The following is a 13,564-nucleotide window of genomic DNA, read 5'->3' on the forward strand; positions in this document are numbered from 1 at the left end:
GTGTGGTGTCTTTCTGCTGCGGGGACTCCGCCCTCCTCCACACAGCACAGCTGGCCCTAGGGTCTGGCAGCCAAATTCTTAGAAGTTGTCTCTGCCTTGAGATCAGAAGCTGAGGTTTGGGCCAGGCCAGCCTCCCCACTGGGCAGAAACATTCTTTCTGCACTGGGGCACGAGGAGTCTGGTCCATGGGCTTGTCCTTCAACCCTAGGGGCAGCCTGGCCCTGCCTCGAGCATGTATCACCCTGCCCATCCCTGCTCCCTGGGCCCCCACAAGCTGTGAGAATAGCTCCCTCTTTCTGCGGCAGCTGGCACGAAGAGTCCACAGCAGCAGATGAAACCAAGGGGTAGATGCCCAGGGACAAAGCAGGAGCCAGGGTTTGGCATTCTGGCCACTGGAGGAGTCAGCGCAGAGTCTCGAGGCCCGAGGCCCGCGCCCACCTTCTCAAGGCCCCCAGGCACGGCTAGAGGCCCACGTTGACCTACGGTCTTGCGCCTGAGAAGGGAGCTTTTGGAGGCAACCAAGGGGCTCCCTGGCTTCAACTGCAGGACCGGGGCTCTCACTGCTGCTGGAGAGCCTCGAGCTGTGCCCTTCTCCCGCCCCAACTCCCGTCCCCAACCAGACCAGGCGGGCTGCTGGGCCCTTAGCCTGGCCTGAAGCCCTGGCTCTCAGCACCCAGGCCTGGCTCAGCAGAGCCAGCGTAGGCTGCTGGCAGATGAATGCCCCGTTGAAATGACGCCCTCCACAGTGCGGTGCCCGGGGCTCCTGTCCAGCTCAAACTTTCTCCTCCCCCTCTCAGGCCCCACCACCCGTTTTCACCCCACAGTGTACAGAGACCCCTCCCCACTCCTCTCCATGCTTCAAAACTCTTTAATCGAAATTGCACAAAGGATTCCCCTCATATATGTGTATAAAAACAAACTTGGGTCATGCCCTGAAGCGGGAGACGGAGCAGGGGGTCCAGAGCAGTGCGGGCATAAGACTTTCTAGGGACACGCCCGCTCCTCCCACCCGAAAGGATCACGCTGCACTGAAGGCTCAGCACAGATTGACCGGAACAGAGGACCAAAGACTGGGGGGTGGGGAAAGAGGGCTCCCTGCGCCTCAGGCACCTCGGAAGCAGGGTAGGGATTTAAACCCAGCTCTTACAATCCACCCACGGGTTTTGCACCGTTGCCCAAGTAGTTCTGAATAGCACCCTAAGAGCATCACAGTTGGAGCAGTACATTATGTGGTCACCATCTCTCTCGACCGCAGGGAGCAGGCGGTGGAGCCCTCTCCTCTCACCTTCCCAGCAGGCCCCTGGCTCTCCCCTCCACTCCCATCTGTGGTGGGTGGTGCAACCTCTGGCCTGTTTCCCATTGCCCAAGATGCCAGTTGGCTCACAGTGGCCGCCGTGCCGCAGCATATACTCCCCGCTTGGGGGCTTCTGGCCAATGAATTCTGGGGACCAGAGCGCAGGCAGTGGGTGCCCCAGATTTGTGTAAGCTGTTGACGGCTCCTCAGACTTGGCTGGTAGAAGGCAGCTGGGGAAGGCTCCCACGGCCCAGGGTCATGCAGGCCCAGCCCCAGAGCCTCATGATTACAAAGAGGTTTGACAGATGAGCAGTCTCAGGCGAGATGGGGGAGCTGGATCCACCACAGTGGGGAGGAGTCTCTCCACATCTTGTCCTGTCTCATGCCTGGAGGGTGGCACTGGGAAGTCTGCCCGGTGCCCACATCTCTGCTCTCAGGTCCCAAGGCTTATGTCCCAGGGAGAGAGGTTGCCACACAGCTGGCAGTTCTGGGGCTTCTAAGATGGAGGTCCTTTGGCATCAGTAGCTGGTGAATTTCAGGTCTCTGGGGTGGGATCCCAGCACCCCGCCATCCTTGAGACAGGGGCTGAGCGATCCAACACCTTCTCCCTTCTGCCACGTAGCATCCAGAGAGGCTGAGGGTCTGGCCATCAGGGGTATTTCAAAGAGTCTGAGCTTAGAGCCGGAGGAAAGAAACCAGGGCCAAGGCCAAGGGACCACTCAGAGGGCCAGCCCTAGCTCAAATGCACCTGCCCCTGGCCCAGCCGCAACTGCCCACGGCCCCCAGCTGGTCTAGATGGCCTCAGAGTTTGGAGAGTCAGGGACAGGGTCTGCAGAGGAAAGGAGAAGCAGAGTGAAGTGGAGGTTCCTCTGTCCTTTATCCCCCCAACCCCACACCCTGAGGCTGTGAGGACTCCCCGGGGAGGGCGGGCAGTGAGGCTGCTGCCCTGCACACCATGGAGAGGTCATGACCTTGCAGGCCACAGAGCTGTGAGGGAAGAGAAGCACTTACCTAGGGAGGGGAAGAAGACATCCCCGGGGCCTGGTGGAGACAGAGGAGTGTTGGGCTCAGACAGCAGATGCCGCCCAGACTCAGAAGGTTGCCTCCGGGCCACATAGGTCAGGGGTTGCCTGGGCTTGGTCTCTGGCATCCCATGGGAAGGTGGAGAGATCTCATAGCCAGGGTTTTCGATTCCTTGAGTGTTGTTGCTAGAGAATCAGAACTGAAGGTCATCCGTGCTGCCGGGGGCTAGGCCTCTGACCTCCCGCCTTCCTTCCTTCTCTGCTCCCTTCCCCTCACCTGCCTTCCCACCCCAGACCTCAGCAGCCTCTCCTAGCAGGAAGGGAGGATCCAGGGCCAGAGAGAAAAGGCCATGGGCTGCCCTCCCCACCTGTCCTGAGCTGAGGGCATCTGACCCCAGCTCCACCCTGTGGTCTGACCATCTGCCCCGGGCCCAGGAAGGAAGCCCAGGGTCAGAGGCGCCTCAGGAATCTGGGGACGAGTCTCTCTTTGGTCAGTAGAGTTAATGGCATTAGCACTGAATGTCCCCACAGCTTGTCTTGAGCCGAAGGGAGGCGTTCTTCCTGCTTGCGAGTGGGACAACCTCTGAGGACCCCTCCAACTCTGAGATTCTAGCAGGATCGCTAGCAGGACTTCCTGTGACCTGTCTTGAATAGCATCCCTTTCAAACATCAGGGAGGAGCTCTGAATTTGGTGTTGCATGTACCGGGGCCAAATTTCTAAATGTGGCTCATTCCCAAGCACGCCCTCCGTGCCAGGCTCCATGCCGGCTTCCTGCCTAGAGTGCACCAACACACATACCCTGTCCACTCTGTCCCCAACCTGCCGCCTCCGTCTGAGCCTGGTCAGCCTGTGCCCTTGTAGCCTGACAGCCTTCTCCTTGGGGTGCCCTGCAGGGAGGGGCCACAGCTCCAGATGTGCTGGCCTCCTTTGCATGTTTCAGTGTCTGCCTGAGCTCAGCTGCTTCCTCCCCTCCCCGACCCTGGCCTGGCTGACCACTGAGGCCCGAAGGTGGGTGCGTAGTTCATCCAAGCCTCCTGCAGCTCAGACTGCTGGGTGAGGGGTGGCAGGGAAAACAGCCAATCGGCACAGATGTGTAGGCCTCGGTGGCAGATGGCAAATGCTCTTCTAACCAGCTGTGCCAGGCAGCTAAACAGGGGCCCTCCTGCCCAGAAATATCTCCTTCCTGACAGCTGGCCCAGAGCACAGGGAGGACCAGGGAGGCCACACCTCTGTTCTCAGCCCTGTCGTGGTATAAGCAGTGACCAGAGAGGAGAGGGGAAGAGATCCTGGTGAAGCTGGGAGAATCAGTCTGTCCTGGCTAAAAGATCCCCCTCCCCCTTAACTGCTGCAGAAGGAGTTTGGGTGTAGATGCTGCCCTTCAGAGATGACAGCCCAGGGAAGAGAGACGGGCTCTGCCAAACTCTGAATCGGGGTGGCACAGCTGCTGGAAGTGTTCTCAGGACGGTCTCCATGGGCCTTACCTGTCCATCCGCACCAGCTCCTGGGCACCTAGGGACAAACAGAGAAGCTAGTCACAAAGGGAAGGCTTCCCCAGACAGCATCCCTGCCCTCACCGGCAGATGCCCCTCGGGGAACGGGAGCAAAATCCGGGACAGGGCTGTGCTCAGCCCTGGGTCCCACCTCTGTTCACTCAGGAAGCCCGTGTGGCAGGCAGCGCTCTGCGTGTCTCCCCAGCAGGTGAGGCCTCAGTGAGCGGTCCATTTTGACCGGTGATAAATGAAATTTGGGCTGCATTTTACAAGTGTCTGGGACAACATTTGTTGCCTGGAAACCAAAGGCAGCCAATGTTTTCTCCCATGTCTTAACTTGGTGATGTTAGACATTCATGATCAACCAAAGGCCTGGCTCCTGAACTTGCTTGTTTCCTGTTTAGATATTTGTCACGTTCTGGTCATCAGCCATGGTTTACTGGGCAGGAGTGTTGCAAGGTCAGTTCCTAATTAGAGTTCCTGGTCCTCTCTGTCCCATCCTCTGCATTGCCTAATAGGGTGGCTTTCAAGGCAACATCTCTTAGAGGAAACTTAGGGGGCCCGAGATCCTGTCACTTCTCAGCCATGCTACTACTTTCTACTCTGCAGCCAAGCTGCTGCCACCCTGCCCCACTGTGCGGGTTCCCCATCCCCCAAACTGGCCACCAACCAGATGCAGTGACCCCAACTTCCCTCTTTCTTGCAGCTCCCCATGTACTCCCACAGATCTTTCTCGTTTTTTACGAGCTTTGCTGCTGATTACGATGGGGAAACAAGCGGTAGGGGAGGGGCACAACAAAAGAACACCCACGGGAAGTTGCACACAACTTCCTGAAATCTCTGAGGTGTCAGAATCATGGCTCCTTGTTTACCGGGTGACTGCGTTCCCTCAGCTCATCCTCTCCTCTGCCCTGGGGACACCGAGTCTCTGATACTAGAGAGGTTGTTGCCACACCCACTGGCCTCCGCAGCACACTGCCTTCCTCAGTGCTCCCCACCCTTTCTCGTTCTTTCTTCCTGAGTTTGGCTCATTCCCAAGCACACTTTCTGTTCCAGGCTCCGTGCCATCATCCTGCCCAAAGTGCACCACACACGCTCCCGTCCACTCCCTCTCCGACCTGCCTCCCCACTGCCCGCCTCCGGGCCACTCGGCCTCTGCCCTGTGGCCACAACTCCTGGCATGTCCCAGGTGACTTCTGCTGCCATAATCCCAACAGCTGCTTCTCTAGAGTCTGGATCAAGAAGAATGACCTGAATCTCCACTCCCTCTCCATTTCGTACCTGGTTTCTCTAGCATCGTCCCCTCTGGCATCTCTTGTGTCTGTCTCTAAGCCTTCGACCATGCAAGTCATTTTTTGTTTTCTTTTTGGAGAGGACAGAGGACTGGCCTCAAAAATACTTTAATTAGGAGATAAATGATTGATACCTTCCTGTCACTGCATATATTAAATCTGGGGAAAGGTGCTATGAAGTGGCTGCCCATCACAGAAATGGCGCTTGTTTAGAGTTTCAGAAGACGTGCTCGACACTGGTCGTGGCACAGCCCTAGCCAGCCCACCGCACCCCCTTGAGCCTTCTGTCAGTGCAGTTCTTCAACACCCAGCTCATCTGTCCCTTCCTCTGCGAAGCCCCTCAGTCTGCAGGTGTCCCAGTGCGTGGAATAGGAGATACTGGGGGCTGACCCTGGCTCCCCGTGTCCTCAGAACACCCCACAGTGTTCTGGCCTGGGGATGTCCCCTCTCTGGTTTTCCTTCCTCTGGCCCGGGACAGGGGCAGAGCCTTGGCCAACCCCTTGGGGCCCTGTAAGGAAGGCTGTGAGGGGCCAAAACAGGATCAGCAGTACGCCTCCTCCACCCAACGCCGTCCTCTGCCAGGAATGTGTTTCCCAGTTCCTGTTCCCTGATGGAGACAGCCCTGTGGTCTGGAGTAAGGGGGACAGAAAGCACCTCTTTTGCTGGTAGCCAAGCCTAGCTGAGCGTGGCCCCCTCCTCGTCCCATTCCCACCTCCGTGGAAGTGCTCCATAGACGAGCAGGAGCTGAGGGCAGCTCTGCAATGATGTCTCCCCCTGGTTGATCCCCTGGGTTCCTCTTTCTGCTCCAACCCCTTTACCCTCCCCCACCCCGGCCCCAACCCCAACCCCAGGGTATTTGTGTAGATAGACTGTGGTGGCTTTTGTGAGAGGAATAAGAGGAAGGGAGAGGAAGGCCACAGCCTCTGAGTGACCCAGGGACAGAGGGGATGTCAAGTTGTTACAGTCCAGCCGAAGGCAATCAGGTGTAAGCCAAAGCCTTCCTGCAGAGGACAGAGGGGAAGAGGTGGGGGAGGCGAAGCGAGGGCCCGCACCCTCCTGCTCTTGGAAGACTGAGACTGGACGAGGCTCATGGGTGGAGTCAAAGGAAGGGCAAGGGGCACTGTCACCCAAAGAGACGGGTGAAAAGGTATTTGTGGTCACAGCTTGAAACCCGGCTCCACCACATACTCGCTGTGTGGTTCCTTAAGGGAGTTACTGAACGGCTCTGTGTCTCAGTTTGCTCAGCTGTAAAATGGGGCCAATGGTAGGACCAAACTCTTAGAGGGGTTACGAGGAATGTGTGAGAGAATGTATATAGCAAGCTTGGCATGGTACCTGGCACAGCAGTCCTACTTGTTAGGGGTCGTCTGCTATGACGCGCATGCTGATGAGTGTTTTTATTATGTCTGGGACTATATTCCCTGAAAAGCGTGAGGTGAAAAGCTCTGAGTGAGTCTTAGCTCTTCCACTTACTAAGTTATATAACATTTGGTTAGTTATTTAACCCTGCTGATCTTAGGTTTCTCACCTGTAAAAGGGAAGAGTTGAATCAAGTTATCTCTAAGATCCCTCCCAGTTCTGATAATCCAAAGGTCATTTTGTCCCAACAGTTGCTACCAAGACGAGGCTACCCATACATTAAAGCAGGGCCCCAAACAATCTCCAGGTGGTAGCACTTTTATAGACCAATTTCAGCTACTCCGTATGATTATTCATTCATTCAACAGTTATTCACTGAGCGCCAAGGGGCTAGTGGATCCCCTCCTCTCCCCACCATTGAGCCCAGCTCCTTGCAAGGACTGTAGCGGCCCCTGTCTCTTGAAGAGCAGAATTGTGCCTGCCTTTAGCCTTTGCTAATGCCCGTGGCTGAGCGGGGGGCTGGGGCAGGTCACTCACACACCCACCTAGCCCAGGCGGGCAGGGATACTCACGGCGGTTGGAGGCCACCTGCCTTTGCTTGTAGACCAGAAGCAGGATGAGGGGGAGGCAGAGGATCCCCACGATGCAGGCACTGGTAGCCAGGGCAGCAGCCGTGATGCCTGAAAGGACAGAGGCAGCCAAGGTGAGGCCCCGTTCCCACTGCACCTCCTGAGGGGAAACTGAGGCCCAGAGAGGGAAGGCCTGGCAACAGGGGGACCCACCTTTACCCAGGCCCCACAGCCAGACCCTCACTGACTTGCAGAGGCACGGAAGGTCTGGGGACCCCAGGGGGGCCAGAGCACCAGAAACCAGGCCAGGCGCTTACAGCTGAGGCAGCTCAAGCGGGGAAAGAGGAGGGTCCTCATCCCAGCCCACTGGGAACAGCTCGACCACCCTGGGTGACAGGTTGTTCCCTGAAAAGGGAGAGCAGGCCCTTCACAGACCTCATGCCAGAGTTCAAGGTCAGAAGGAGCCCGAGAGATGAAAAACTTATGGAAATAAATAGTGGTGATAATTGCACAACATTGAGAGCATAATTAATGTCACTGAACCAAACACTTAAAAATGGTTAAAATGGCAAATTTTATGTTATATATGTTTTATCTCAATGAAAAATAAATGAATAAAAAAGCCCTATTTATCCCCGGAGAGACTCCTTGGCTCCAGGATGGGGCCTCTAAACTGATCTCACAGGTACAATTCACAGGGAAAAATCTTGGGGCAGGAACTAGGGAAATGTGAATCCTTGTCCAACATTTCAATTTTTTTAAACTTTCTAAATTACACACAAAAAAATTTACAAGTTAAAAGCAATTCAAAAGTTTCTTCCTCCCCCTCTACCCAGGCCCCCTCCAAAGACATAATCACTGTCAGCGGTTTTTTTGTGTATAGTCTAGATACATTCCCCACATGTAGAGCATATATGGGATCACAGGACAATTGCTTTTCCCACTTAGCACAGCTTAGACACCTCTCTGTATTGGCACAGAGATCTACCTCATTCTGCCTAGGGCTTTATCACGTGGCTCACCCAAAATTTATTGAAACAGTCCCCTACTGGTGTGTAAGTAGGTTTCTTCCATTTTCAACCATAACTAATAAAGTAGCAATGAACTTCTTATGTAGGCATCTTTGCTCACTTGGGCAAGTACATCCGTACATAAAACCCTAGTAGTAAAAGTGCTGAGCCAAAGAGTAAGTGTATTTTCTTTTAGGCTATTGCTAAATTGTCCTCTAAAAAAAAACTTGTACTGCTTCACGATCCCATCAACAGCATGGGAGGTTTGATTTATTTCAGTCCATCTGCTGACTCCAGGAGTTTGCCTGGGAACAGACGTGCCCTCAGAACCACAACCAGTGTAAATGCATTTCCTTCCCAATTTTAGCCCTTCCCTCTGACAGAAAAACCATGGGCTGGGATACCTTGTCACAGCGTCAGCTTGGCTCCAGGGAGCTTCGGGGAGGTGAACGGGCTCAGTGTTGCCTTTGCACTACTTCTTTGGGAATAAAGGCTGTTTTTATCTCATTGTATTGCTGAACAACCTGACAGTGTAAACAAGCTTTCAGGGGGTTTGTTCAGACCTCAGGAGAGAACAAGCTGTTTTCAGGCGCTTTGGAAGTACCCGCTGGTACAGGAACAGTTGCTGTGCTGTTACAAAGCAAGTTCGACTCCACATTAAAGCAGGTTCCCCCACAGATCTTAGCGAGGCTGCACTTTGAGAGTATTGAAAGTTAAATGTTCTATAATTCAGACATTCGAGTATCTCTAAACCCCATCACAGGACCTTATTGTGGGCACTGAGAAACCGGCTGCACAGCGCTCTTTTCTGGTCATCAAAGCAGGTCTCCTCCAGACTGGTACTAGGCAGCATTGGGTGCAGTCAGTCAGTGATCACTGAGTCCAGCTCCCTGTTGGCTGTGGGTGGCTTGGCCCAGCCTCTACCCGACTCCTGTCCCCAAGCAAAGACTCCCTCTCTTCGGCCCCTCTAGGGGATGAGGACTTGGTTTCCTTACAGCCTGGCCTGGGAGTTGAGCCTAGGGCCAGGGGGCAGGGTTTGGGGAGAGTTCTGTGGGCCAGTTGCCCTCCGACACCATGGGCTCCTCTGCAGAGCACAGCCTCGCCACAGCTCCCCAGCCCTCCCGCTATGTGTGGCCAGTACCTGGGGGTGAGGTTGGGGGCTTCTGCTCTGTAGCCATCCAGAGCCAGACTCATGCTTAGAAGGTGATCAGGCACCGGCAGAGGCACCTGCCTAGCCAGCAGCAAGCAGTGTGCCAGGCCCTTACACAGCGGGGTGGGATGGGAGGGGCCCAGCCTGCTCGGGGAGTCTTTGTCCAGGGCCTGCCAGTAGCACCCCGAGGGTGTTTATGGAGGAGGGGGGAGTTCAGTAGAGCTGCCTGGTTCCAGGGACGGGGCTGGATGAAAGCAAACCATACCTCCTGCTGTGTTGGGGGGTGGGGACGTTGCTTCTCAGGGAGATGGGCTGCCCAGGTTCAGTGAAAAACCACAGTCCCCCAGCAACTCGGGGCTCCTGGGCTCCTTGGGTACCACCTCCTCAGCCCCACTCCTCTCTTATCACCTCCCCTGCCACCTCAAGCTGCTGTGAGCATTCAGAGGATTTCATAGACCAACTACCCTCCTCCTCCCCAGAGATAACGCTAGGAGACTGGGGCTGCAGTCAGAGAAGGGAAACTCAAAGAGCTTCTTGGCTGGAAGCATCATTAACTGATCAGGTACCAAGGCTGGCTGGGGGGCACCTGTCTTACAGCAGGGACTGGGATCTTTCCAAAGGCAAGTGGCAGTGGAGGGCAGTACCCAGCGGTCAGCCCTGGGGCCTACTAAGCACATGGGTCACCAGGCAAATGTTTCGAACTGTAAGAAAACAGGATATGTGTCCACTGTCTGCTGCCATCCACTTGCCATCCTGCCTTGGCACGGGGGAATGGATGAGATGACTTGGGAAGCCAGGCCTAGAATTCCACATTAGAAGTAATAGTAGCCAACACATACACAGCACTCACTCCGTGCCAGGCGTGGTTCTTAGCACTTTCTTTGCACAGAGTACCTCATTTTAGCCTCATAACAACCTGGAAAGTATGATTATAACTGTCATCTCCATTTCACAGGTGAGAAAACTAAGGCACAGGGAGGTTAAGCAACTTGGCTGATTTCAGGATCTGTGCTCTTACCCACTTTACCACACTGCCTTTCACTAGAATGGACTCAGGTTGCAACTATGGCCGACACAGTACTTAATTTTTTTTTAATTAGTTGCCAACATTTTAAAATTCAGAGGGTTCATGTAAAATCTGGACTTCTGACTTTGCTTGAAAATTCAGTGGCTCTGGCAACCCTGGGCCCCCTTCCTGGCACGTGGCGGTTGGAACTGCAAGTACAGACTGGCAGCTGGGTGCTCACCACAGTCTCTACCCCTCCCTACTCTCCTACCCACCAGCTCCCGGGCCCTGCGGGCATTTAGTTTTTGAGCCCTGACTCAGCACCTTAGATAACACAGGGTGCCTCCCTGTTGGAAAGGGACACGCTTGCTCACATTGCTCAGTGGACACACGATACCTGGAGAACGGAAGCACTGTCCGAAGCCCGCACACCCCACCCAAAAGCATAGCCGGGTTTCTCTTCATCTGGGACCTCTTCTGCCTTAGTGCCAAAACTCCACCACAGCTGTAGTCTGCAGACCTCCAGAACCAAGGGCCTGGAAGGGGATCAAAAGGGGACTCCAGAGATCACTGACGCTATCCCCCTGCCCTTGACGCCGAGACAGAAGCAAACATGTCCCTTTGGGCTTTAAGTAGCCAATTCCCTGTAGACAGTAGTTCAGGGAAGCAGGGACCAGAGTGAGGCTGCATATCCCGTGAACTGGAGAGGAGGAAAATGTCAAAACCTGAGAGCAGAGGTGCCCAGCAAAGGAAGCCTGACCCTTAACAGTCAAGTCCAAGGTTCTGCCTCACCCTTGGGCTCTCATCAGCCAGACTCCTGGGATTTCCCAGGTGACTCCTGTTCCCGTCATTCCAGCAGCTGCTTCTCTAGAGTCTAGATCAAGAAAAACGACACAGATCTGCATTCCCTCTCCATTTCACACCTGGTTTCTCTAGCACCGTCCCCTCTGGCATCTCTTGTCTCTGTCTCCAGGACTTAACTCATACAGCTGATTTTCAGAAAACGAGTGTTGACAGAGGGGAAGGCCCCAGTGCTCAGGCAGGGTTTGCACACTGAGAATCAGGCACTCTGGCTTCTCTGCTTGGCTCTGGGAGACTGGGAACAAGTCCCTGCACCCGTCTGAACCCCGTTTCTCCATCTGTGAAATGGCAGCTGTGGCGGAGGTGTTTCTGCGGGAACAGAAGTGGGACAGGGGGTTGCTCAGAGTGGAAGGGGCGATGGGGAAGTAAACACTCAGGGACCCTGCCATGTGAGGTTCACCCTGTCCTGTGCATAGCACACGTGTGCGCACACAGTCATGAGGCTGCTGCATGGGAAGGGAGGGGCTGCTCGGGGTTGGGGGGGGCCCCCTTTCCACCCTCCCCAGGGAGCTGCCAGTGGAGGAAGTGAGGAAGGCAGCGGCTTGGTGCTGAGGCCACACACGAGCTCTGTGGTGTGCAGGAAGAGGGGCTTGTTCTTAGTTCCGTGTGGGTCTAACTCAGACCCAACCGTGTGTTCTATTTTTGTTCCTGGCTGGTCCATTTGTTGCTTCAGAAAAAATGAGTAGTTCGAATAGAAAGTCACCACAGCCTTTGAGTGGGGGCTTGGCCGGGGCTGTAGCTGAGCTGTTCCCATTCCTGGCTTCAGTTTTGGTGTATGTCCTCCTGGAGGGCAGGGAGGAGGCCTGCACTTTTGTGTCGCCAGGGCTGGTCCACACTGGATGCCCGATAAATACTAACAGGGAGAAGGCTGAGGAAGCCAAGACCCCATCCTCTCAGAAGAGGGGGGTGTCCCTAAGATGTCCCGCCTTTGCCTTCTGTCTCCAAGCTGCTGGGCATTCTCGCCTGGCCTCCTAGTGCCCGGGCACCTCTTTTTTTTTTTAAATTTATTTAATTTATTTATTTTTGGCCACATTGGGTCTTCGTTGCTGCGTGCAGGCTTTCTCTAGTTGTGGTGAGCGGGGGCTACTCTTCGTTGAGGTGCGTGGGCTTATTGCAGTGGCTTTTCTTGTTGCGGAGCACGGGCCCTAGGCATGCAGGCTTCAGTAGTTGTGGCTCAGGGGCTCAGTAGTTCTGGCTCGCGGACTCTAGAGCGCAGGCTCAGTAGTTGTGGCGCACGGGCTTAGTTGCTCCACGGCACGTGGGATCTTCCCGGACCAGGGACCAAACCCATGTCCCGTGCATTGGCAGGCGGATTCTCAACCACTGCGCCACCAGGGAAGCCCCAGGCACCTCTTGAAGCAGTGCCCCCATCCCCTGTAGGGCACCTCTGGGCAAATACCACGGGGCTGACTGACACCCACCACACTGTGTGTCCAGTCTCCTACCCCGACGTGGGAAGAAGGTGATGTGAGCACAGTCCCAGCTGCACTTCCCTTGTCAGCTGTGTGAATTGAGGCAGTTATGTCACCTCTCTGGGCCTCCATTTCCACGTATGTAAAGTGAAGTTGGTGACGCCTATTTCATAGGGTTCTTATAAGAAGCCACCGAGATACCAGTACTTGGAAGGACTTAGCACAGTCCTGGCACATAGTAGGAGCTCTAGAAAAGGTAGTTCTGTTCCCCTTCCTGAGCCTCTCCTCCCTCCTTCCCCACACAGAACAAGGAGATTTTAAATAGTTGAGTCCAAGCCAGGAGGACCCCCACCACAGCGCTCCAACCTTTGCCTGTGGCAGAGGGCTAGTGGGCAGGAGCCGTGCCCACTGAAAACAAGCTCGGCAGCCTGTGGCACCCAGTACCTGTCTTGGCCAAAGGTCACTGCCGGGGCACAGCCCCACTCAGAGAGTCAGGAGCTGGGTCTCCAGGAGCCACCTTCCTCAGGCTTTGGGCCTTGGAAGGGGCATGGGCTTCTGGGGGCTGCAGCCCAGTGGCTCAGGTGAAGGAGGAAACAGAAGGGACAGGCAGCAGCAAAGGAGGAGGAATGGGGGTTCTGTGGGCTTGGGGTGATGAGGTCAGAGTTCAGAATGAGGTCTGGGTCCAGGATGAGAACAGAGGAGAACAGAGAACCCAGAAGAGCCAAAAAGGTGGTTCCTTACTTTCACTCTCCTTGGAGGAGGGTGGGTACACAAGGCACTTGGATGGTGCTTCTTCGCCTGTGGGAGCAGAGAGAAGGGTCATTAGGTGGGCGTCAGACCCAGGAGGCCAGGAAGACTTGTCCAGGCTGGCATGCCCCCCCTCCTGTCCCAGGTACTCAGGCTAGTTTCCCCTTGGCAACATTGGCCCAGCTGCGCGCACACACGCACGCACGCACACACCCACGGAGGCATATTTTCACTGCACAGCCAGGCATGCCCTGCCCATTGTCATGACACATGACACCCTCAGGGGCATGTCGATACCTACACACACACACACACACACACACACACACACACACACACACACACACTCAC

General features: G+C 55.3%; 2 protein-coding genes across 2 annotated transcripts in view; one reads left to right on the forward strand and one right to left on the reverse strand.

Annotated features, from left to right (window-relative positions):
• The window catches only part of CDH23 (cadherin related 23), a 377,990-nt gene that overhangs the window by 335,009 nt on the left and 29,417 nt on the right, over positions 1-13,564 (forward strand). The gene's annotated exons all lie outside the window — the stretch shown is intronic.
• The window catches only part of VSIR (V-set immunoregulatory receptor), a 24,275-nt gene continuing 12,123 nt past the window's right edge, over positions 1,413-13,564 (reverse strand). Inside the window, exons 3-7 of the mRNA XM_007104475.4 lie at positions 13,208-13,264; positions 7,031-7,138; positions 3,799-3,826; positions 2,306-2,502; positions 1,413-2,123 (exon numbers count right to left, since the gene is read on the reverse strand). Coding sequence (XP_007104537.1) covers positions 2,086-2,123; positions 2,306-2,502; positions 3,799-3,826; positions 7,031-7,138; positions 13,208-13,264 — 428 coding nt within the window. The 3' untranslated portion in view covers positions 1,413-2,085. The remainder of the gene's footprint in view (positions 2,124-2,305; positions 2,503-3,798; positions 3,827-7,030; positions 7,139-13,207; positions 13,265-13,564) is intronic.

The sequence above is a fragment of the Physeter macrocephalus genome, chromosome 20 (genome assembly GCF_002837175.3).
Source record: "Physeter macrocephalus isolate SW-GA chromosome 20, ASM283717v5, whole genome shotgun sequence".
Classification (NCBI taxonomy): Eukaryota; Metazoa; Chordata; class Mammalia; order Artiodactyla; family Physeteridae; genus Physeter; species Physeter macrocephalus.